This window comes from Schistosoma haematobium, chromosome 2 (genome assembly GCF_000699445.3).
Source record: "Schistosoma haematobium chromosome 2, whole genome shotgun sequence".
Lineage (NCBI taxonomy): Eukaryota > Metazoa > Platyhelminthes > Trematoda > Strigeidida > Schistosomatidae > Schistosoma > Schistosoma haematobium.
This window is the reverse complement of record NC_067197.1, coordinates 19,445,369-19,471,427: the sequence shown is the minus strand read 5'-3', so window position 1 is coordinate 19,471,427 and position 26,059 is coordinate 19,445,369. Positions and strand designations below refer to the sequence as shown.

Sequence of the window (26,059 nt, the reverse complement as noted above, 5' to 3'; positions counted from 1 at the left end):
ACACATATCTATTACTAACTTTTATATCTGTAATTCAATTTTATCTGAATGTACAATGAAGGGAATAGTTACTTTATCATTGGTTTACAATAGTGATTGATTTATAGGTATAATTATTTGAATGAAGTTTGTTTCAACGTATTAGAAGTAACGAAAAGTTAATTAAGTTTAAGGTTATATTCAAGAATTGTTTTTTTCCTGTTATATATATATATTAGTGGTAACTTATTTGATGGTATCTAAGTCATTTATCTATCACTATGGATAGATAGTTAAATATTAGTGTGAAAATATGAAACATCATTAGTCTAACCGGTTTTATTAATCTAATTTATGAGTGAATTAGATACTAAAGATACTGAGAATTACTATGATTTACTTCTCCCTTTGTTTTCCCATCATTTTAGCTAAATTCTATTCACAAAACGTTACAGCAGCTGTTATAGACATTATAATATTAATTAATTTATGTGAGTAAATGCATATATATACACCGAGGTAAAAATAAAAATTCCATAATTTATTACAGTTACAAAATGCCATCCAATCGATTCATTAGCAGCTCTTTGCAAATGCTAGGCATATATATATATATATATATACTATAAGGATATATAAAATAAGTACAAAATTAAATATACGGAATGAATAACTGTCTATGTAGTAAGAATTGGATTCTTATATTAAAAGAATAAACTGTTTAAAGGAAATGTTCATCAGTAATTGACGTCAACTGAAGAATCAGTAAAATTCAAGTAGAACTTGATATTACTTCGAAGAAACACCTTGCGTCAAATTATAATAGGGATTTTTCTGAAAAATATTCTGTAAATTCTAAATAGTCATCTAGCTTGTAATTCTGAATTAAGCCGAAACAATGTTTTAAAAACCACTGTTTCCAGGATGTCTATGTATTTCCTCTTGAAAGGTAAATTTTTTCATAGCTTATTTCTCAGAATTGAAGGATAATGAAATGTCATACAGGAATAGTTTGTAAACAAGACAGTTTACAATGTATAATAAATGTAGTTGCGTATATATATAGTTATTTATTGAAAATTCATGACAGTCGTCGATTAGCTGATGAATCAATGAATGCTGAGTAGAAAAGTTTAACAAATACTATACAATATATCGTAGACATTGTTCTGGATCTATCACAATACTTTTATTTGACATGACACTTATTCACAATTATTCTTTTATCTTATTTTAGAACACTGATAAAACAGCATAACTGGTCGAATTAAATATTTACTAATATGTTTATTTAAACTACTTAAACGTTTAATAAACACAAATACAAAATCATAGCGAGAAATAATAAAGTATACTTTCATTTCATGTATCAAAAAACAATTTTGTTCACTCCAGTAACTGGTTTTTTCAAAGAATCTCTAAATATTCTAATGAGATATTATGACCGGTGATAATAACACCGTCTAAGGATCACGTTATATGACGAATTAACTGAGATTGAAATAGTATTCAGCTAACGAGTCCCAAAGAAGACGAGACAAACATTTCCTGGATTTCACTACTAACCATAGTTCAAATCTTTTAGTGTTTTATTATTTACATGGAAAATGTAATTAAAATAGATATCAGGATTTTAAAAAAACAGAGAAAATGTTTATAATGTAATGGTGATAAAAATGAAACACTATAGTTTTACTTAATTTTTATTAAACTATAAATAATATAATCAAAACTTAATTCCAACCATAATTTAGAACATGGCCTTTTTACACGTTGTCCAATGTATACCACGTGTATTTGTCCGTTTATAAGATACATACTAATTATAAAATTAATATTGATCAATTATAACAGACAGTGCTAACAACACTAATTAATGATATTGAATACAATCTAGACACCATATTTACTAATTTAAGTGTCGTTTTATATATTTATCTATTTAAACATTTAACCATCTATTTATCCATTAGATCACTATATAGAACTAAAACTTATTGTAAAACTATGTCTATAACAAGTAAGGAAGATACAATAGGCGATGAAAAAGAAGTATCAATACATTTTAGAAAACAAAAACATGATTTACACAAACCAAGATCAATGATATTCGTAGAATAAAATTCTATTTGAAAACTTTCCATCCTGTACAAACAGCTTGAAATTTCAAGACGCAACACAATTAAGAAAAACAAAATGTTTGAAATACATTACATAGTAAAATTTAGATAGATACGGGAAAAAGGGGGATCGTGAATCATAATAAAAGTAATGCAATTCAAAATAAACGACTAAATAATGTTAAGATTGAAACGTATTTATTATGGTTATTATAATTATGGTTTCAAACCATTTACTTTGAATCCTTATTTTTACAATATATAAATATAAATTTCTTTTTTTCTTTTCTTATTTGACTATTAAGCTGTATGAAATGACAAAATCAAATTACAATAAGTGTAATATGTAGTCACTTTTAAATTAAAAAGAAAACAGTGTAAAGGTTTACATAAAATGGTGTACAACACAAATCATATAGCTCGTTCTTTTTTTCAATTTGAGATATGCTTAGTGGATAATTTATAAGCTGAAAAATATGGAGAATTTGTTTTCTGATATCGATTATTTGTGGCTTTGCGAGAAAAATAAATCATCAGTTTGACTAAATTTACGATTTATTCATTTTATGTATCTGAGGATTCCTATTTCCAATCATCTAATATAATAATACAATTGAACTATACTATACATAATGTGATAGACTTTAAGAGTTCAAGTTACACAATTTCTGTATACGAAAGGAATTTATAATAACCTCTTGTGGTAAGATTATAATTTATGGATGACTTTTGAGCAACGCAAAAGTGACCTTGGAATATCTACCTGGTTATCAGGGTTAAATGAGAGTTATATATTAGTGTGAGGAATTAGGATTAAGATTGACAGTTGAACGTTAGGGTTTGGAATTAGATTTAAGGTTTTCATCACGATACTCGACACCGGGCATATCATTGACATCCCTCAAGCTTTCAAAATTATTAGTAGACAGAGAAACACTGCTTCTCTTAGGTTTGTTGTAGTAATCGCTATAAAAAAACATAAACCTGATCCATGTATCCAAAATCAAATAGTAATAAACTTATTACTACCCTAGTAATTCATTTTTGAGTCATTAGTTTTATTTTGTTATATTGCTCTTCCATTACCGAATTCTTATTTTCCGTACATTAAACGCTTTCCTCCACTCATACATTTTCATTCACTTAATTCTCTTAAATTATGTAAACTCTTCAAATCCTGTTGAGTTATTACGCAACCCATCTTAACCTTCTTTTTATTCCAGGAATCTTGTGTAAGCCCTTCAGTACTTTTAAAATTATCACACAATTTATCTTCTCTGTCTCTGAACTTCACTTACTTATTACATCACCCACTCCTTATGTTTTTTATTCTTACATCAAATGACCTCCAACCTTTTCTTGCACCATATGTAGTTATTATTGATAACCTTTGTCATTCCAACTCTTTGCATTCACTTATGTAAATCGTCTCACACTATATTTGACCTAACTGTAAAATTTTAGCACGTATTTGGTTGTAAGCAGCTGATGAGAAACCACGAAATATAATGAATTCATATTATTCTACATCCATGTTTCTTCTGCCTTTTTTAGATTCATAAGGGGAACTAATTGCATGAAATGGTGCAAAGCTGTTTAATCAATAATTGCCGTATAACAGGCTAGTTAGCCTAAGGTTTTTATCTTTAGTAGAATAACGTATTTATTTACTGATAAATTATTGAAGAAAACTTATACGATATGAAAGAGCCATTAAATAGATGAAAAATATCAATATATTGTTTATGAGTTAAAAATAAATATCAACGTAAGAATATAGTAAACTCACAGTCTTGGTATTTTAGCAGATGATTCAAGTTGAAATGTTAAGTTACCAGAGAAACCAGAAATAAATGATCCAGGTGTACTGTCAGGATTCGATTCTAATTTTACTTGAACACCGTCAATAAACCATGTAAGCAATGCTCCCGGTTTACCATGACGAGCAATACATTCAAGAACCATAATACTTCCATCATCAACAATTGCAGGCCGTGACGGACCAATATCTATTCGTTGACCTTTACCTTCATTGGTTATTTGTACAAGTTGTGGTGCTTCAGATGGAACTTTAAAACAAAACATCCACAGTAAAATTAAAATAAAATATTGAAGTTGATTGGTGATTGCAAACTATGTTGTCCAGATTTTTTTATTGAGTAAACACAACTTAATTATGATAATGTTACGGCAGTTTGTTTAGTTTCCTATCATATTATGCTTCCTGATTTTGATTTAAAGCAAGGAAACCTTTTTAATGGTTGCCTGAATTGGGTTAAAATACAGTTTATCTATCATAAAGATTCAACGAAAAAACATTTTACTTGAATAAATAAACGGTGTGATATCATTCAGCAACATATTAGTAACAAATATAAACAGCTTGTTTTTTTGGCAGACGTTCTATTACTAGGGATGTAGCACTATTTTCATTTACCTGGGAATAGAATTAGTGGGGATTTATATTTTCTAATTTATAAACGTACTAAATGTATTGAAACAGTCATTTGCTAGAAGTCTCTGTTGGCCATCTATTGGGTATATGGAATACAAATACTAAACATTTGTGCAGTACACGTTTGCGTATGGTGGGTAGCCATTGTATTTTATACAATTTATCTCGCTCAAATTAGGTTTCTATAATTTATAGGTAAGAATAAATAACCAGGTTTTGTATGCGATTGTCATTTCATGATCTCAGTGTAGTTTTACTCCTATCGATGCTCAGTCCGATAATTTTAACAACTGCACAAAAATCAATATTGGTTATTTTCTTAGATGCCGAAAAATGATATAACGCCATCTTTTAAAGGAAGAAATGTAGTTGAATTAGCAAGGAATTACTATGGACAACAAAAATATTCTTTTAATTAGGATGTCTCATTAGTATTTTTCAGGATTTTATGCTACTGACGTCTGATATTTTGATGCGACTATAGATCAAGAAAAGGCTAGTGATAGAAAATCAATGATTTGCCTAGTGTAGACATTACAAGCGAATATTAATGAAAAAATACGTAAGACAAAAAGTACCATATTCGTTATATTTTACAGGAACATTTGAAAATGATTTTAAATAATGTTAGGATAGTTGAATCAGACATGTCGAGAAGTAACAGAACCGTACAAACGTATGATATTACATTTGAACTAAAGTTATTTATTTCGTATGATTTAATACACGGGGAGATTCGCATAGCATTGTTATTCTATGGAACTGATGTAACTAGACTTATCGTATCAAAACATAGTTTGTTGTTAAAACATAAAGTCACTTAATTTCAATGAAGATTATCAAACCTCATAAAAGTTATCAAAGATTACTATGAAACAGTTAATCTACACTTAATTCAACCTGAAAATATTCATCACGAATTAAACAAACATTTTTTTTACATCAGAAGGTGTTTTGTGGATACCAAAGTAATTTTAATAGTTGACATCATGAGTCAATTGAAGTTGTACCACTATGAAAAACCTGGAAGCACTGGACGGCCGTTTCGCCCTATTGTGGGACTCCTCAGAAGTGCGCATCCACGATCCCGCCTCGCGATATACAAAAATAATATGATTTTACTCAAGGTATTTGTTTTATTTTTCTATGAAAGAAAGATTAGTTCAGCGAAGAGTTCTCTTTTCGCTGAATTCATTTTCGAAGCTGTACAATCGCAAATATATTTACTTATTTTTACAGGGTGATAATAATACTGATAATAAACTTCTGTTATACATGGTGGCAGTGAGGTTAAATAAACAAAGGTATTAGAAAAATTTTTAAAACAAGGAAAGTTTGATAGTTAATGGCTTAAGTATTCATCGGGTAAGGATGCCTCAGCATGATAAAATAACATAAAATGTTGAAACAGAGATGAAATGTAATCGGAATGATCGTGGAAATAAAAACAAACCGGTTTGGGGTAAAAGATTTGAAGGGAAGATGGAAGGTGAAGCAGGTGGCTGTAAAAGAACAAGTGTATGAAGAAAGAGAAAAAAAATTTCTTAAATACATTAAGACCATGGTAAAAGAAGAGGTTGTACCAGTCTCTTTTGTACACATAATTCTGGTTTTTCAAAATGTATGGCTATTGCCTCGGCAATGCAAAGAAGATGCAGTCTAATTGTCTTAGAAAGGCTTCTACTTACCTTGTAGATGACTTTGAACGCAGAGTCTGTCTTGATTGAGTGACCTGTGTTCACAGGGTGTTCGATTATAGAACTTCTTATTGAGCCGTTGCCTCCTCTTCTTAGCCACCTGCTTCACCTTCCATCTTCCCTTCAAATCTTTTACCCCAAACCGGTTTGTTTTTATTTCCACGATCATTCCGATTACATTTCATCTCTGTTTCAACATTTTATGTTATTTTATCATGCTGAGGCATCCTTACCCGATGAATACTTAAGCCATTAACTATCAAACTTTCCTTGTTTTAAAAATTTTTCTAATACCTTTGTTTATTTAACCTCACTGCCACCATGTATAACAGAAGTTTATTATCAGTATTATTATCACCCTGTAAAAATAAGTAAATATATTTGCGATTGTACAGCTTCGAAAATGAATTCAGCGAAAAGAGAACTCTTCGCTGAACTAATCTTTCTTTCTTATTTAATGTCATAATGGGTGTATTCCGTTTATTATTTTTCTGTGGTCCATTGTCACAAAATGTTATTGTGAATAAAAGGTACATTACATATATTTTTATTTATCGGAGATATTCATACGTACATGCTTAAATATCAGTCTATGAACAAATTAGTTTTCCATAGACTGTTATTATCTATTAACTAGTCAATCAGAAAAGTTAAAGCGTTTAATTCTTTTCCTTTATATTTTATTAGTGAATGTAAACAGAAACTTGGACAGATTTTTTGAATCTTCTTCCATTCTACCTGTTTTTTACCTTTCTTCTATTCTTCTATGATTTCTATTGGGTTTTCATTATGATTAACTCTTAAAAACAGTTATATTGTATCAAAAAAGTGCTAAGGTTCTAAATGGAGAAACAGTAATCAAAATATTCACTTGATGTTGTCTACTTGTATCTTTTCATTGTTATTTAGGACTGCAATTGATCAGTCTTACTGGCATATGTGCACCCTATCCGGAGTGCCTCGATATTGCCTGAAGTCTCAAGCTTTATAAGCAAAAATGGATAGTGGTGGCATCCAGCAGGCAATATCGAGACAGTCCGCACAGGATACACATATGCTAACAAGAGACTGATCAATTTCAGTCCTAAATAGCAATGAGAAGATGCGAGTAAACAACACATATTGAATATAACTTCACCCCATTGCACAAGCATGTGGCTGTTAGGACTCAGTAGTTAAGTATATAACGCGATGGCGTTTGAATCAAATGGTACTGGTTTCGAGTCCCAGAGTGAACATCAACTCAGATTCGAGTATATCCAGCTGACGAATCCCAAATAGGACGAAACGCGCATCCTGGATTCCTCTGCTAGCCACTATCCATCTTTCCTCATTATAATCAAAATAATTTAGAGAGTAAAAGAATAAAACGGAAAAAATTTTTAAATGTGATATCTTAAACTTTTACTACAAGATAATGTGAAGAGTAAAGTAGTCTTTAATTAATAAGCTTTCAGTAGTATAATATATATGTGATGAAAAACTAGGACTTTCTTTGTCTTCTAAGGAAAATCAATAAGTTTGAATTGACTGATATTCATGAGTTTACTATGGAGAAATTATAGTTCAGTGAAAATAACAATCTTTTTTTGTGAGAATTTGTGCAAATCAGTTTATATTGAAAGTATTCTTTTTCTAATACTAGCTAATGTTTATTAAGTACAAGCGGAAAGTAAACCGATGTTTCATCACATGCTGCGACATTATTACAATACACACGCAGAATTCCACATCTTGTCAAATTCAAAAAAAGGGCTTCAAGTTTTTATGAAGAATATATTATTTTCAAACTTATGAGTTAGAATTCAATATGTTCATCTGTTTTGTCTTCACCTAACACCATTTAACCATACCTTTATGAAAGAACTTTATAATTGTTTAGTAGAGTGATTTGTAGACATCTATTTAATTTAAAAGTAATGATCTTATGTATGACTGATTAAGAAAATCAGAAAAGCTTAAAATTTCTTATCTATTTATCCATTTATTCATTGAACCAACTATAAACATAACGGGATATAATATTAACAATGATTGATTTACTTATTGTAATTATATTATACTTTAATTTAATCTACTAACTAATCATTCACACGTAACTAATGACGATTGAATGATTACAATAGACAGTTAATTATTAAATCATGAATTGATTTTACATCATAGACAAGATTAGTTTTATTCAAGAAAATTATGTGATGAGTTCATTAAATAACTTTTTTTTGTTGTTAAATATATATTCAACCATATAAGACTATAATAGATCATATATTTATCTATAAAAAATATCTCGTTTATTTTTCTTTTTGCATTCGAGTTCTTAAAATGTAGTTTTGTTAATTAAAAAAATTTCATAACTTCATTATATACTACTGTAATGAATAGAATATTTTGGTAAAATATGAGAACCATACATGAAGTGTTTCATTTGAAAATCTTCTATCAATTATACTTTATATTCTGTATACTTCTTTTCAATTCATAATTTCTTTCTATTTCATTTCCTGTTTTCTTTAACTTGATCTTCTTAGTCTTCTGCTACTATGCATTACACTTCTGATTGGTATTACATACTACTTATATTGACAGTCAGAAATAGTGTACAATATACTTCGATAGACCAATGTACCATAAATGTACTAATTGCGTTGAAATTTTATAATCTGGAGTCATATATTTTTTCATAAGCATATAATTTCAGAAAAATGTTTAATGTTATTGCTAAAAGAATTTTTCTTAGATATTAACAATTCAGTAGCTTGATATGAACTTTTACACTTAGTAATATAACATTCATGATGATAAAATATGCTTGATACCAAAAAGTCTTATTTCAGTATTAAATTCGTTTTCAGGTAACAACAGTACATAATCTGATTGAATACATTTTAAATTAAATGCAAAGAGCATTCTTATACTAATATAACCTTATGAAGACTTACAAAATTATTTTACACAGCAACTAACATTAAAACACCTCATAAATTAATGAAATTAATATTCATACTGATCTCACAGAGTATAAACAATTCATTTAAACTTGTTAAACACTTTTAGTCAATTAGACATGCGATTACTGGACCAAAAATCCCTAAATCAGACGTTTTTAGAATGGACTTTTGAATACAGATGTGATCACACTAGGGATATGATTGGGCAGGCCTAATTAATGTAGTCTTATGGTGTACCACAGTTTTGATTGTACGAAATCTATGGAACCACAGGACTAGTTAAATGAGTGTGATATCAGCTTAGTGGATCGGACTGTGAGCAAATATACTATCAAACTACTCTACTCAGGTCGATTTGGCTGTTCGTGCAGAGATAATGCTCAATAATGGAATATTCATGTAAACCTATATTGAACACGTGAAGTAAGAGTGATTCCAAACTTATTCTCAATTTCTTGAAAATATTACTATCATTCCAATCAAGATATGCAAAAGATTATGATTATTTGAATGAAATTTCTAAGCTATATAGAAGACAGACGAGTTATAAATATTAATAATCCATGTGTTTCAACAAAAAAACCAACCGGTAAATGCTTATAACTTTGACGAACATTTATGGTCATGGACGTGCATTACTGAGGAGTCCCATGCTAAGACGAAACGGCTGTCCAGTGATTCCAAGTTTTCCATGGTGGTCTAGCTTCAATTGACTCATGGTCTCAACTAATTCATTACGATAATATCCACAAAACCCCTCTCTGGTTAATGATATGTCAATAAAACCAACATCTAATTAGAACGTATGCAACTGAACCATTTTACTTATTTTCCAATTAATTATTTAACATTTCCTATAAATATATGATGTTGTTTGTAATTACAAATGGTCATATTAAACAGTAGCTTCTTAATGTACAAAAAACAAATTATTTAGCTCTAAAAAAGTGAATCTCTTTTCATATTTATCAAAATATTGAATTTGCTATTGAGTGGAAGTTACCGTCTTTATTAATAAATAAACCATTATACACTTGTTCACAAAACGTTTTTTTATGAAGATAAGTAACAACAGTCCGCAATTCGTTTTGGTAATGCAGCCTAGTTACAAATGTTAAGGCATTGAAAACAGTTAATTAAATTTAAAATTCAGCTTTAAACTCACAGAATAGTCCTCTACAATACTAAATAAATAGTGAAATTATTTACTACAGCAGAACAGCATATTTGATAAATGTGATTTCAGGCTAAAATATAGAACAACCCAGATAAGACTGCAGATTTACATGACAACTCAATATCTTACACGTATGTGAAATACTCAAGTTATTAACTTCTGGTTTAAGGATTATTCATGATATTTAGGGGATGTTCTGGTGAATTAATCGTTAATGTAATGGATCGTGAAAACTTTTTGTAAGTAGTTTGACGATACAGACAATGTTATGAAATAATGACCAATTAACACTGACTGAAGGCTTAAGATGGCTGGTCATAAATCATATATCTCAAATCTTTAAACGTTTTTGTTGAAGTGTGATATTGACTTATTGTATACTTGAAGTTAAACTCTACAATCTTCGGACAAGAAACATGAAAACCGTCTAAACGATTTGATTGATTAAAGACTTTCATTTTATTTGATGCAAATTCCCTTCACAAAGTGATCTCTGATGAAAAATTATTAAGGGACCAAAACGTTTTGAAGTCTAAATCTATTAATCTATATTTATTCCGTTGTTCTATGAATGACATCACTTTAAAGCGAAAATTAGTTCCGACTTATGGAGTGAATGATTACATTTTTCACTTGCCAATATATAGAAAAACTAAATATAGATATTTTTAGATAGTATCTATACATTAGGTTCAAATAAATCTTCTATACAAAGACGTAATTAGTTATACTGACTTCCATTTCTTCATCAGATAAACTGTCATTTTTAAAACAATAAAATAAACGAATTTTTAATAGTAGAAACAAAACAACTAGAAAGAATGGTTAGTTTTAACTACAAAAAAGATTTTGTATTTAAAAGGGAAACAAACCAATTTCATACTATACTAATCCTAACTTTAATTAATATAACTAAGTTTATAAATGTTTGATCACAGGGTAAAACCTAAGCGGTATTTATTATTTATCTTTGATGTTTGTTCAGACATTTTGCTAAAACTAAAATTGTAATAAAAATAATATAACTTACGATCCAATATATTTCCGTTGCTTTTTTAAATTAAGTATCTTACAAGAAAGGGTAATGCACTATGAAAGACAATGGTATGTATATTTCTTTAAAATGTTTGCCGGAAATCAAATAATGAAATGATTTAAATTAGTTTCTAATTGTAAAATGAAAAGTTATTTCCAATTATCAGTTATATAATATAACTGTTTATTATGTCTAAGGATTCTAAATTTAACTTTTTGTTTCTTAAATCTACTTCTGTCAACCTCATAAAAAAGTAGTTCACTTATAGATGAGATAACCACAAATTCAGTGAGCAATTTTACGTAAATGGCTTTTATAGAAAGTACGTTTACAGTAACTGAAATTAAGAATAGATGAGATTATTAATAAAGTGTTAATATGTGTGAAAAACTGAATCAATTTCCATATTACACTGAATGTATCATTTGGATGTTAAAATTATCAAGTAGTCAGTATACGATACGACGTACAGCCGTAGATCAGTGTACTAAGTTAGATAATCAGATTTCGAATGAATAAAATTTTTAAAAAATTATATTAGCAAATCAAGCTACTTGGAGTTGGAGTCACATTGTATTGTCCTAAAGTTTTCTAGTTATGTTTTAGAAAATCTTTAACTGTTGATCAAAAGCATGCGCAGTACATAAAATTGACTGATGAAGACATTAAATAATAAATTTTAAACTTTACAGCATTCTGTCCTTTAATGAAGTCTGGAAAAACCTTACACGTTTTGCTTAATTTCTACGTTTACTACTACAAATTTCCTTCAGAATAGTAGTATTTTTTACATTCACTTATTTTCATTTTTATATTATGAGTTTCGCTGTGTTTTTATTTTTATCTTATTATTAGACAGTTGCAGAAGTATGGAAGAAGGTCAAGGGTGGCCAAACCAAAACATGGCATCAGTCTATAAAGTCCCTAAATTCTGATCTGAGCCATGTTAGTAGATGCAGATTACTTGGTTGGAGTCCGCGTGACTATTGTAACCAATGGTTGAAGGCTCTGGGTAACATGGCTCAAAATCTATCACAATGGTGTTTGTATATATTTCTATGAACTAATTCTTTCTTCCTGTACTATATCCTTATATACAGTCTTTCTTTTATATATTACTACCATTGAAGTAACTGCTTCTATGAATTTAGTGTTCATCTTGTTGTGCTAATCAAGTGTGGCTACTTGAACTGATACATATATGTGCCTAATCCTAAGTTATAGATGAATGACTAGACAGTTATGTAGTTTTATTAAAACATTAACTATTTTTGTTACATTGATGTTAATAGGACATTTCTTACAAAACATTTACTTCTGTTCAACATAATCCATAAATATTCATTATTCTTGAACTTTATTAATTAAACTATGAAATAATTTCTATGATCAGTTGAATTCTTAATGAACATAATTTACAATATAAATATATGAATTATGATAAACAATCATACAAGATCATTAAGATGTATTCGTATCTGGTAGTTGTAAATAAATAAAGTCAAACATCATTGTATTACAACATCAGTGAATAAGTTATGTGTAATAATAATAACAATAATAATTTAATATTTTCTCATAAAATTCAGGATTTCATAGTTTTTCATTAATTTTAACATTTTTTTAAAATTTCATGATAATAATCCAAACAGGAAGGAGTTTGTGGAGATTTTAGAAATTTCACAGATTGGAATCATGAATCAATTGAAGCTAGACCATCATGGAAAACCTGGAAGCACTGGACGACCTTTTCGTCCTAGTATGGGACTCCCCAGCAGGTCTGTTGTGAGATATCAGCTCATTGAAGACAATGGTGGCGCAACTTCCTGGATTGGTTGAAGTTAGACATTAACACCATTGGATGTCGGCTCAGTGGTCTAGTTGGTTAAGCGCTTGGCGCGAGACTGATAGGTCCTGGATCCGAACCTCGTGGGGTGCGCGGTCGTGGATGCGCATTGCTGAGGAGTCCCATACTAGGACGAATCGGCCGTCCAGTGCTTCCAGGTTTTCCATGCTGATCTAGCTCCAACTGACTTATGATTTCAATGTGTGGAATAATTTAAACAATTAGACAACAATGAATTATCTACTGAAATCAATTATTACGTGACTGATTGGAATGTTGAAATTTGTTTTGACAAATTTCAGCATGCAATGGTATTTTATTGAAAGGGAATGTATATACAATATGCTAGACATGTAATGTTCTACACAGCTTCACTGTATTTAAATTATATCGGCAGTGTTAGTTGCAGATGGGTAGTGTTTTTTAGCAAGGTTGTTTTGTGCAGGATGAGATTACTGACCCCATGCCCAACCCTAATCCTTTACCCGGGCTTAGGCAGGCAGTAACTCTATAAGATCTACGGGTGGAGAGGCTCTGGAAGAGGTGGAAATTATCACATACCTAGACAGTATCGTCGATGGACAAAAAGGATCTGATGGAGACATAAATGCAAAGATTGTCAAGGAAAGGGCCACATTCCTACAGGTGAAGAACATATGGAACTCAAAATAACTGTCTGTCAAGCAACATCAGAATCTTCAGTACGAACGGCAAGACAGTTCTTCTGTACAACGCTGAAGCCATTGTCTACACAAGATAATCATTGTCCGTTGGCCGCACATCATCAGCTTACTGTGGGAGAGAACAAACCAACTCTCATCTGAAGAGGAAATTAGAAATCTGAATAGGTAGCACATTGCGAAAATCATCAAGCTGCATCACGGTGTAAACGTCAACTTGGAATACTGAAGAGGAATGGGAAAGAGAAAGACCAAAGAGTACACTGCGTCGAGAATCGGAAGCAGACGTTAAAAAGGATGATTGGCAACTGGAAGGAACTGGATGGGATTTGTAGTGGCTGTGCTTCGTTAATTAATCACCCTCGAACCGTTATCGTATAATCTTCAACGATGTTTGAAATCAGAAGGCAAAAAGAAGCAGCTACTACAGTTTATTTAGTAGATAATTCGGACCAGACAGCAGAGGCAAAATGAATGAGCAAGCGAACTACGATTGTAGCAGTAGCAAGTAGTTGTAGTAGTAGTAGTGAATGGGTGCAAATGTACATATATATATATATAGGAAAATGGATGAGTCAGCGAATAGACTAAGCAGTTAATAATGAAGCTAGCAGAATGAATACATGCGTAGGCGCTAAACAATGTTCAAGCATATGTATTTCATACAAGCATAATAATAAAGATAATACAACAAGTTGTTATATCATGGATGACTTTGTCCATTAAATAGGTCAACAAAAGACCTTGACTGAACTAAACTCAATTGCACGTGAGTCGCTATAGATTTTCCAGGATAGGGTTTGATTGAGAGTGCTGGTGGGCGGCCTATACACCGCGACGAGGGATAACAGGCGTAAGTAGGTAAGTGTGTTACAACACTTATCATTAAACATGAATATAATGTTTGATATTCTTAACAAGCAACGGAATAATATATCATTTTATTTATTATCAGAGAATTATGTTCTTATCAGTTTAAGATAGCAAACTGTTTCATTCATTCTAATTTGAACTAATGGACTTCGTTAAGTTATTTTTTCATTACCAACTGATTGATATTAAAATGAAGAGTTACTACAATCTAGTTATTTAAATTATTTCTTCATATGTTTATGATGAGACAGGCCAAAATTAAATTCACTTTTAATTTTAACTTCTAGTCAGAAGATGAGAGTTTTCTATAGATTTGTCTGATGATAAAGATCCTAATCAGTAGTTGATGTTAAAACAAAATACAATAGATGTATGATTATTATCAGGGAGAAATTCTTTATTAAAAGCCGATTTATAAAAGAAACGTTTATTAAGTCTGTGTCTATAATTCTTATGATAATATTTTTGGTCATAAATTGATATAACATGGAGAATCATATAAATTCAATAGACATTTTAGTCACTTATATTAGTTGTTTGATAAATGGTGGTAAATAATAGAAAATAATCTGACACTAAGGATAAAATACTTATACTGATCGGTTAATAAGATGTTTATAGAAATAAGTATGAACAATCAAAGTCATTGCTTGGCTCTTTATTTTATTTAAACCTCCAGAACACGATATACTCATATAACAAATCTGGGAATAAGTTGAAAAACACTTGTCCAATATTTTTCATCATTTCGCTACTTCTAAAACTCTGTTTCAAAGATGTTTTTTGTAATTCTCTTCCTTTCTATCATAAACGGAAGATAATTTGAAAGTAGATTTCGTCATATTACTGCCTTCAACTGAAGAACCATTGTAAATAAATGAAATCAAATAGAATTTTCGGAGTAGTTTACGGCTCTTTAGTTGTATGGCATCTATAAAGGTAAAACATTCAAATGTACCTGTAAACACAATTCTCGTGGATATTTCAAATTTCTACTAACTTGAATAAAGTTTCTACCTTTATCGATTCTATAATGTAAACAACTTACTTACGCCTGTTACTCCTCGTGAAGGAGCATAGGCCGCTCACCAGCATTCTCCATCCAACCCTGTCCTGGGCAATCCCGTAGAAAACTAACTCGCTAAAAAAACGCTTACCAGAAAAAAGTAATGTAAACAAGAATCTCCCCAAAACTTTTATCTGCATAATGATCACATAGTTCAGTTCTCATTCTGTTACAGTTGTATTTAAGCTTTGATGGGTTTTATTAAGTCAAACAATGTATTTGAATAAAGGCAACTGAAGAATATAGAATGTATATATATATACAATTGTAGAAAGCCTATGTAAATAATTGTACAGGTAAGTAAATTACATAATCAATTTAATTTTTAGCATTTAATCATATTCTATTTCCATTTAATAAAATGAAGACTATCTCTATTGAATTAGTTCATCAATAATGGTTCGTTTTGTCTTTTCTATAATATAAACTTTATATATTACAGTTATTATTATTATTATTAAGTATTACTAACATTTTCATCATTACAATTATTTGCATATTAATTTTTATGAAGATTCAGTGTATCATCACATTCATAATTGTAATATGTAAATTAAACATAAATTATTATTATTATTTAACAAAGAAATGCTAACAAAATGCAAATTATTTTAAACGTAAATCATGGTGGAACATAAATATTTGTATAGATAATAATTGTTTATGTTTAAGTGAGTAAACGTGACCGTAATATTGATTTGGTTCATATAATTAAATGTGTAACCGGATATTCTAGAACTTTGTATCAATTATTGTTACTTCAAAATGTATACATGTTTCAATAGTTGAGATCACGAGTCAATTGAAGCTAGACCACCATGGAAAACCTGGAAACACTGGATGGACGTTTCGTTTCATTTTGGGATTCCTCATCAGTGCGCATCCACAGTGCTGCCTCTTGAGATTCGAACCAAAGACCTATCAGTCTCTCACGCGAGCGCTTAACCACTAGACCACTGAGCCTGCCGGTATCCAACGGTGTAAATGTCTAGTTTAAACTAATCCACGTAATTGAGCGACACATCCACAATTGTCATCTGTGAGTTGCTATCTCATAACTGACCCGATACTGATAGTTCCCACGTTCGAATCCCGCGAACGGGATCGTGGATGCGCACTGTTGAGGAGTCCCATACTAGGACGAGAAGGTCGTCCAGTGCTTCCAGGTTTTCCATGGTTGTCTAGTTTCAATTGACTCATGATTTCAATTACTGAAATTACTACAATCTTCACAAAACCCCTTCATATACATATTTGTTGTGGAAATTCTTAACAACCTTTATTACTTTTATAACATTGAGACCCTATTGATTGTTTCACAAATGAATGAAGCGATACTTGTCTGGTTTTTTCAACCAATAACCATGTCATGAAAACGTAACTTTTAAATTGATAGAATGTATTAAACATTTCGTTCTTCTTAAAGCGATTCCGTTTATGAGCATGCTAACCTATATTGAGTTAACAAGAAAATTGAAATATGATCGCTTAAGAAATAAATGTGTATCAAGAGTATAACTTGAGAAGTCTCGTGACTTTCAGTCTTTTAAAATTACCAAATCAGTAATATAAAAAAGTGTATTCTGAGTCAGCTGCTTAGGTTACTAATATGATCTTCAATTGGTTGCATAGCTTGAAAGATTAAGTTTAAACGTATTTGGACAAATGACTTTATTTATAGAGAATGTAAATACTCATAGAAATTTCTCATAACCACGATGATAACAAATGATCCTATGTACTAAATATTTACTTATCACATTCCAAAAAATTAGACGAAATGGCTAATTAATATATTGCTTTTTCATTGTTAAGCATTTGCTTCCAACCTTTAGTTCCTAAAATAAAAAGGAACACTGCATTTGATAGTTTTGAAGAGATTTCAAAGGTAACTCTATCATCTAAAGGACCTGAAAGAGCATATTTAGGTTTCGAATTTCAACGAAACATTTATTTAGTGTTGCATGGTTCTACAAGATTATCTTAATGGTTTTCTCTACTATCTAGTTATTTCAACATCTTGACTGTTACAGATCCAATATAGTAGTTGATTTATGGTAAAATGTTTTAGAAAAAACTGAAGTGACTTTAAATGTTCAAGATGATGATAAACATTTATGACTTCTTTAAGTTTGAATAGTAGAAAACCACAGTGGATCAGTACATTATTTCAAAAGAAGATCTTCGTTGGAAGATCTTCCAATCATTAGAAGATACTAAAATAACGCCTAAAAATTTCATTAGATTGGATGTAAGTGATAACACTCTTTCTTTAAATCATTGGTGTATTTGGTGCATTTCACTCTGGAAAAAATATCATCAATTAAAATTGAGACAAATACATTTATTTTCCTTCCATTTATCTACTAGACATGTGTGAGTTGTTGTAAGTACTTGATACCATCAGTGAGTAAAATCACCAAGCAAAAAAAGTTAGAAAATATCTATTGTATCTTATTACAGTTGTTTATCAATCGCAGGCATCAGTTTTGAATCTATTGTTTAGTTTAGTCTCCTTGGTTTTTGTTAACAGCAAAAAAAATAACGCTCATTAAGGATATATTATCCTGATTAAACCTTTCTACACTTACTAAAATATCTACAATTTGGTTCTGATACAGAGTTAATTTATGAGAAAGTCACTAAACGTGTGGAAACACTTTATTTAATTTTATTATGTAAACTCAATGGGTTATCCATTTTATTTCAGTCTTTACTATTCCTTAAAAAGTTACATTGTATGGTGATAGATAACTGTACAGAAATAAACTAAATTGATGGTTCTTGGACTTGCAATGTACCTTTTGCTTACATCTTGCTGTTTATAACCCTTAGGTACGGTATTAGGTGTATTGAATGAGAAAAATATCTTGATTAATTGTCTTTGTAGAACTCTGTGACTAGATATTTTATATTCATTGCTTTTAGTGGTCTTTATAATTATTCATTCATCTAAAATCTTGAAAAAATCTAATTTCTAGTCAACGCCAGTATTTATAAGTTACATAATGGATCATATGTTGGATTATACAGTACTAAGTGAACACTGTTCCGATAATAAATACATTAAATCTTCGTGCTATAAAATTAACCCTTCAGTACCAAACAATTTTTTTGAAGCCTCAATGCTTTTTAACAGAGCCATACACATTTTCATTTATATCCTCAATGATATCATTTCTTTCATTTGTAAAACTTGTGTCCCTCAATGTTAACTGGAATTTCAAATATTTATGTAAGATGTCTACTACCATTCGATAGTCAGTTATATTGGGAATTAGCTGAACAGAATACTGCTTATATATATATATATATATATATATATATATATATATATATATATATATATATATATATATATATATATATATATATATATATATATATATATATTAAATACAAAGGTGAAGTTGCTTACTGATCATTTGTCAATTACATTGATGATGATAGGTTGCTAAGTAAAACATTAATGAGAGAGGGGTTTTGTGGATATTATTGTAATTTAGTAGTTGAATTCATGAATCAATCGAAGATAGACAACCTTGGAAAAACTGGAAGCACTGAACGACCGTTTCATCCTAGCAGTGCTCATCCACGATTCCGCCTCGCGAGATTCAAACCCAGGACCTTATGTCTAACTTCAACTAATCCACGAAAAAACATTGATGGAAAGTGTCTATCCTCTGAAATTCATGAATAGATGGGTAATTCATGGTACAGTGAAACCTACTATAGCTTTGACAGAAAAAAAGCCTGTCTACATCACCTTACCATTTAGAGATGATTAAATAGCCTTTTATCGAGACAAAAGCTTAAGTCAGTCATTAGCAAGACATTGTGCAGCGAAGGTCATTATCAAGGAAACAAGATTCATGCTTCATCAAAAACCTAAAAGACAAGAAAACGATTACGTCACATCTTACTGTATTTGCACATTTAAATGTGTGTGTGGTCACACGTACATAGGGGGGAGTAATCGTGATCTCAAAATTAGTATGTCTGAGCGTGTACCTAAATGGCTGCAGAAATAAATAGAATCAAATGACCCAATAAGAGTAGAGGATAAACATTCATTATTCTCTATTGTCAAACCCATAATTGGAACAGGTCATAAGATTGATCTTAACTCAGCTTTTGTGGTTTTGTATAAAAGTGTAAAAGGACATATACTAAGGTTTATTGAGGAGTCTCATACTAGGACGAAACGGCCGTCCAGTGCTTCCAGGTTTTCCATGGTGGTCTAGCTTCAATCGACTCATGATTTCGACCTGTGAAATTTCTAAAACTCTCCACAAAACCCATTCTGTTTATTGAAGTCTTAGCTATACGAAAATTCAAACCCCCTTTGTGTATTCAAAAGCAGTTTGTTCTCATCTTAAATCTACCCCGGTAATATTAGCATATTATCCAGAATGATGAGGTTAAAAATTGCTTTCACATTATTTACTTTATTATCAATGTCTCCTCGTATCCTCTATTTCTCGTCTAGTTGACCTTTTATTTTTATATATAAATGTTTTAACAAGTATATGTGTGATCAGATTGTTCGAAATGTATTGCACTATTATATATCACATAGTTCTGATAATCTTCATCTTCTTATTACACTATCGAAATTTATAAAAGGGACTAACTGCTTTAAATTATACCTAAGATCAGCTTAAAAAATAAGGAATCAATAACTCCTAAACTCATTTCCATAAAAGCAAAGTCTTGATATTTGTCAAGTTATAACCAAACCACATACTAAATTCAACATTATTAAACATATCGTTAAATAATACTAACTATATGGAATTTTTCGCTTAATTAATTTTGTTAAAGTCGTTTAAAGAGTTAAGTTTGGAATTTTGTATTTCTATAGTAACTATTTTGCGATAACCAATGATGAAAGATAAGAATACATGAATTCTAGAAGTGAAATATTCGTTCGCTCGGTACATCATCTGGTTTATCATCTAAATCAAGCCTATTTACTGGATAACTTTTCTCATTGTATTTTTGTTTTAAAATTACCATCTACTTTCTCTTATTATCCACATTATTTATGTGAAGGATAGGAATTTCGTTTGTTCAAATGTCAGTTTATTTATGTATATAAGTTAAATTTAACACATTTGAACGTTTCAGTTCATAGAAATGAAAGAATTGTGTTGTTAAACTGACCGACTAGAAAGATAAATGACCTACCGCTATAAATAATTCCTATGAATGAATTTTTCGCTATTGTTATTCACCTTAGTTTACCAAAAACACAATGTGAATACCTTAAAATTAATATGAAAACGTAAGAGTCCTGTTAAATGTACCACAGTCTACCGTGTTTGAACGTATATTTTATATTATATTTTTACGATAGGTACATGTATACGTGCATAAATGTTGACAGGAGAAGTTTGCGAATTGTCTCTGTCATCCATTTAAAAATAAAAATAAAAATAGCTATTTTATCCATGAATATTTTTTACTGGTCTTCTTCATTTACTTTGCCACCTTTATCAGTATAGAAAATGTTAACTAATCCGCTCTTGATAAACAAATCTAGTTTAGTTTTAGGAAAATAAAGACAGTTACTCATAGATGAATAATTTCACCAACAGATTCAAGCATAACGTATGATATTTATATTGCCATTCTCTTTTTCATATTAAGAAGAAAGATAGCTCCTGAGTTTTAGTAAATAATGTTTGTAGGTAAGCCAAATAACTTGGTTAAGATAAGAAGATTGCAATGTATTCAGTATTGAATAACATTTAAAACAATTACTGGATTGATACAAATATTGAAACTAAATATTCCATGATCAAATATCTTAGCCACTTTGTTTGATTGATTTACGCAGCATCATACATCATGGTCGATTTATTTTAATTCAGAAATAATAAATTTGTTGGACTAAACGTTACACTGCCTATTTAGCCATTAACGGTATCATTAAGTTGAATTAACGTTCGTCTGTACAGAAGCATATAAGTAAATTACTTATTATAAGCAATTCTCATTAGGATTGGAAATGTGTAAGCTAATCGTTTAATTTTTTGAGAAATTATTCATCAGACTTATATGATGTACATATCAAAACAAAACTATAGGCACTCTATTTTAGTTGTGAATACTTTATGCTGAAATAGTTATTTATTGAGTATTGTCCTTGATCATTTGTTAAAATAGACATACATTTAATGTAATCTTCCAATATATAAACATTCTATTGTACCTGTGTAATAGAGATATGTATCTACTTAACCTGATATACAAAATACACCGTTTGAACTTGTCAAAACTAGGTTGCATAAACATTCAATAAAAAATGATATTATAAATTTTGAAATGGAAAGTTTATCATGCCCACCTTCTCATGGTAACCACAATAATGATGAAAAATGATCGCATTTTAAATCACTTTTATTTTTTTTAACTCACTTTTGTCATATCGTAATTCTGACTTAGTATTAAATTAGTGCTCAATTCGTTGTTTAGTAATATTCTAAAGGTAAAAGTTGGTCAAGACATTATATTTGTTCTTCTTCTCATTATTATATTAGAGACCTTCATTTGTAAATATTTGATAATTTTTGAGTTTATTTTTATATAAACTAATCGAATTGGATTGTCGCTATGTTGTTGTTATTGGCTTTTTTATTAAAACAATCAACCAATTAACCTTGAGATCGGGCATTTTCCATGTTCTTAAAATACTTACTAATGGAAATAAAGTATTCATTATGGTTATAAAAGTGTCAAATGTCAAAGTAATGTAAGTAATTGATCGGTGAGACTATAATTTATGGATGACATTTGAGCGACGTTGGAGTGACCTTGATAGTGTCCACCTAATAACCAGGACTAAATGACGGTTATAAACCAGGGTGAGGAATTAGAATTATGAGTTACAGTTGATGGTTAAGGTTAAGAATTAGATATAGGGTTTTCATCACGAACTGACATCACTTATAATCCCAAAACTCCATTTAACCAAATGAATGAGTGAATATCGCGCCAAAATCCGAGACCTGTTATCTTATACCTGATTGCTTCGTCCATAAATTATAGTCTTGCCGACTTAAATTTTGACACCAACAAAAAAATTTGAAAAAACTTCAATGCACATTTGATTGTATTAACAAGATTCTTTCGTTAAATGTTAAATGGCAAAACAAAATTTACAAACAAGTTTTTATTCAAAAAAACAGAAGTACATTTAGTGAATTCTCTTAGATTTTTATGTTAGAAACGATTTTGTTAATTTAATGGTTGTCATATATCGAGAAGTTAGCTACAAGTAAAATGTTTCCAGGTCAAATTAATTAATTTTTTTTCAAATAGCCTTGAACTGAAAATGAATTTAGTGCGTATTGATGATAAACAATCATTACATACAAACTTTATTAAAAAGGGAGTCTTGTTGAGATTGTAGTAATTTGATAGTCGAATTCGTAAGTCGATTAAAAATAAACTACTATGAAAAATTTGGAAGCACTGGACGGCTCATGAGTTTAACTATTAAATTACTACAATTTCCACAACACCTCATTCTGATAATAATCATCATGTGTTCAGTAGTGACTAGCTTCAAGAGGTATTTCCTGAAGTTCTAGTGAGAAGCCGTGACCAGTGGAATTCAACCGTGTCTGTTGTGAGATATTAACTCACTGAAGATAGTGGTGAACGGTCACATAATATCGTGGATTGGTTGAAGATAAACATCAACATTGTTGGATACCGGCTCAGGGGTCTAGTGATTTAGGGTTCGCGAGCAAGACTGAGTCCCTGGTCCAAATCCTGCGGGCGGGATCATAAGTGCTCACTACTGAGGTGTCCCATACTAGGGCGAAACGGTCGTCCATTGCTTCCAGGTTTTCCATGGTGATCTTGCTTTAATTGACTAATGAATTCAACTATTAAATTATTTACTTTTGTTAGTGTTTTTTCCTTTTGGAATCATGAAGTAGAAGTTGACTACTTTAGCCCTAAACTTAATATTACTCAAAATTAGATGATTTTATATTCATTAGACTGAAAGATTTAATAGCAAATAACATCAGACTTAACAACAATCCTACGATTAAGTCATTGTAATCGATGTAAAACAACACTCTTCCCTGTTAATAAATGAAGTCCAACATCTATCCATTACTTAAAAGTTGATGAAAGATAATAAAAACTAAATCTTAAACAGGAGATCTGTGTTTCTGTACAGTAATTAGGTTTTGCGGAAAAAAGCTTACTAAAATAATATATCCTATTTCAAATATTGAAATGGAAGATATTTCTAGACGGTAATCAAAAATATGACAAACAAAATTGGATGTTCAACATGAAACCTAAATATATAAATCGGTTTGCCATCAAATTATAATTACGGATACATCATGTTTTTTATTTTAAATCAAAGTTTGCTAATCAAACAATCCAATGCCATATTTGTCAGTGTTATTAAACATAAAAATCCACTTCACTGTTTTTTTGTCGACTGTTTTCAGACAATAAGTAGATTGATTTTGATTACATAAAATATTTTTTCTTAAAAAATTAAACTTATATTAGTGTTTCAGGTTACAGCACTCTCACAATTAGAAACCGGTTTATTTATGTAAACATCAGAATCAAGGTCAGATTTGAAGATTTCAAATAAATTATTCATGAAGTGGATTGTCAATAACACAAAATGATACACTTTTAATATCCAGATGAATAGGAAATTCCATGTCAATAACATTTACGATAAATGAATTAAGCATAGACAAGTAGTTGTCTGTAATTGAAATTCATTAATAACAAACACTTGTATCAAGTTGTAAATAAAATGATAACAGCTACTATTCACTAAGTTTTTAGTCAGGTAATTATATTTCAGTAGGATTATTTAGTTATTAGTAATTACTAGTCTCACTAGTGGCTGGCTTCAAGAGGTATATACTGGAGTTCTAGTGGGAAGCAGTGACCAGTGAAGTTCAACCGTGTCTGTTATGAGATAGTAACTCACTGATGACGATAGTGGATGTGGATTAGTTGAAGTTAAAAATTAACACCGTTGGATACCGGCAGGCTCAGTGGTCTAGTGATTAAGCGCTCGCGCCCAAGACTGATAGGTCCTTGGTTCGAATCCCACGAGGCGGTGTCGAGGATGCGCACTGCCGAGGAGTCTCACAATAGGACGAAACGTCCATCCAGTGTTTCCAGTTTTTCCATAGTGGTCTGACTTCAAATGACTCATGATCTCAACTAGTGATATTAATTATAAGTTGACTAGAGAAAAAGAAGGTTCCCAAAAGATGTCAATAAAAAAGTAATTCACAATAAAAAAATAATAAAATATATTTAGATAGATTAAAAGACATTGATGAAAACCAATCATTCACTTACCTTGTACTGTTAAGACTGCTGTTTGACTTAGATATTGTTGTCGCATAAAATTCACTTGACATACATACGAACCTTCATCTGATAGTTCTACATTCATTATTTGTAGATCATATTGTCCTAAAGAAATAGAATAAATATCATTGTGAAGGTTAGAAGTATTAGTTGATACAGTGATATACATAGCTGTAAATCACTGAATTAATTTATAGTCCTAATATACTTTGAGTATGTAATATTATCAAGCTAACTACAAAATTAACGATCTGGAATTAGATACTAGATAATTGTGAATATTAAGAACATTATTTTTTACTTGTATACAATAAAATTAAATTACTGATATGTCTTTTATGTAATTACTTCTGTGTAAACTTACATCAATAGTATAGTTTAGCCAATACTTATTATATGTACGATACATAATGAAATTCATGAATGTACTTCTCTTTGTAAAAATTGTTATTCAAAGTTAGTGTATTGATGATGTCTAGAAAGAATGATGGATGCTATGGAATTCCATAATCCAGCTAAGTAAATGCACCATCATCTAAATAAAAATTTCCCAATTTTTAATTTATCATATCTTCAAGAATTATTTGTGATAGCAATAAACTTTTAATTGATTAAACAGATATCATTCGTTATTTTAAAAGAAACAAAATACTACTTGAAGTAACAATCATAATTTTACAATTCATATTGGATGGACTTCATTTCAAAATATGTTTTACAGAATATATATTTTAGTCACTAACTTCTAGTCTTAGCCATGTTAGTAGATGCAGACGACTTGGTTGGGGTCGATGCGACTAT

The 26,059-nt window shown here is 30.2% G+C and overlaps 1 protein-coding gene across 1 annotated transcript in view; it reads right to left on the bottom strand.

Annotated features, from left to right (window-relative positions):
- KIRREL3 (Kin of IRRE-like protein 3) overlaps nucleotides 1-26,059 on the bottom strand; it is a 119,721-nt gene that overhangs the window by 36,831 nt on the left and 56,831 nt on the right. Inside the window, exons 3-4 of the mRNA XM_051214531.1 lie at nucleotides 25,247-25,363; nucleotides 3,889-4,168 (exon numbers count right to left, since the gene is read on the bottom strand). Of these exons, the coding sequence (XP_051067720.1) occupies nucleotides 3,889-4,168; nucleotides 25,247-25,363 (397 nt within the window). The remainder of the gene's footprint in view (nucleotides 1-3,888; nucleotides 4,169-25,246; nucleotides 25,364-26,059) is intronic.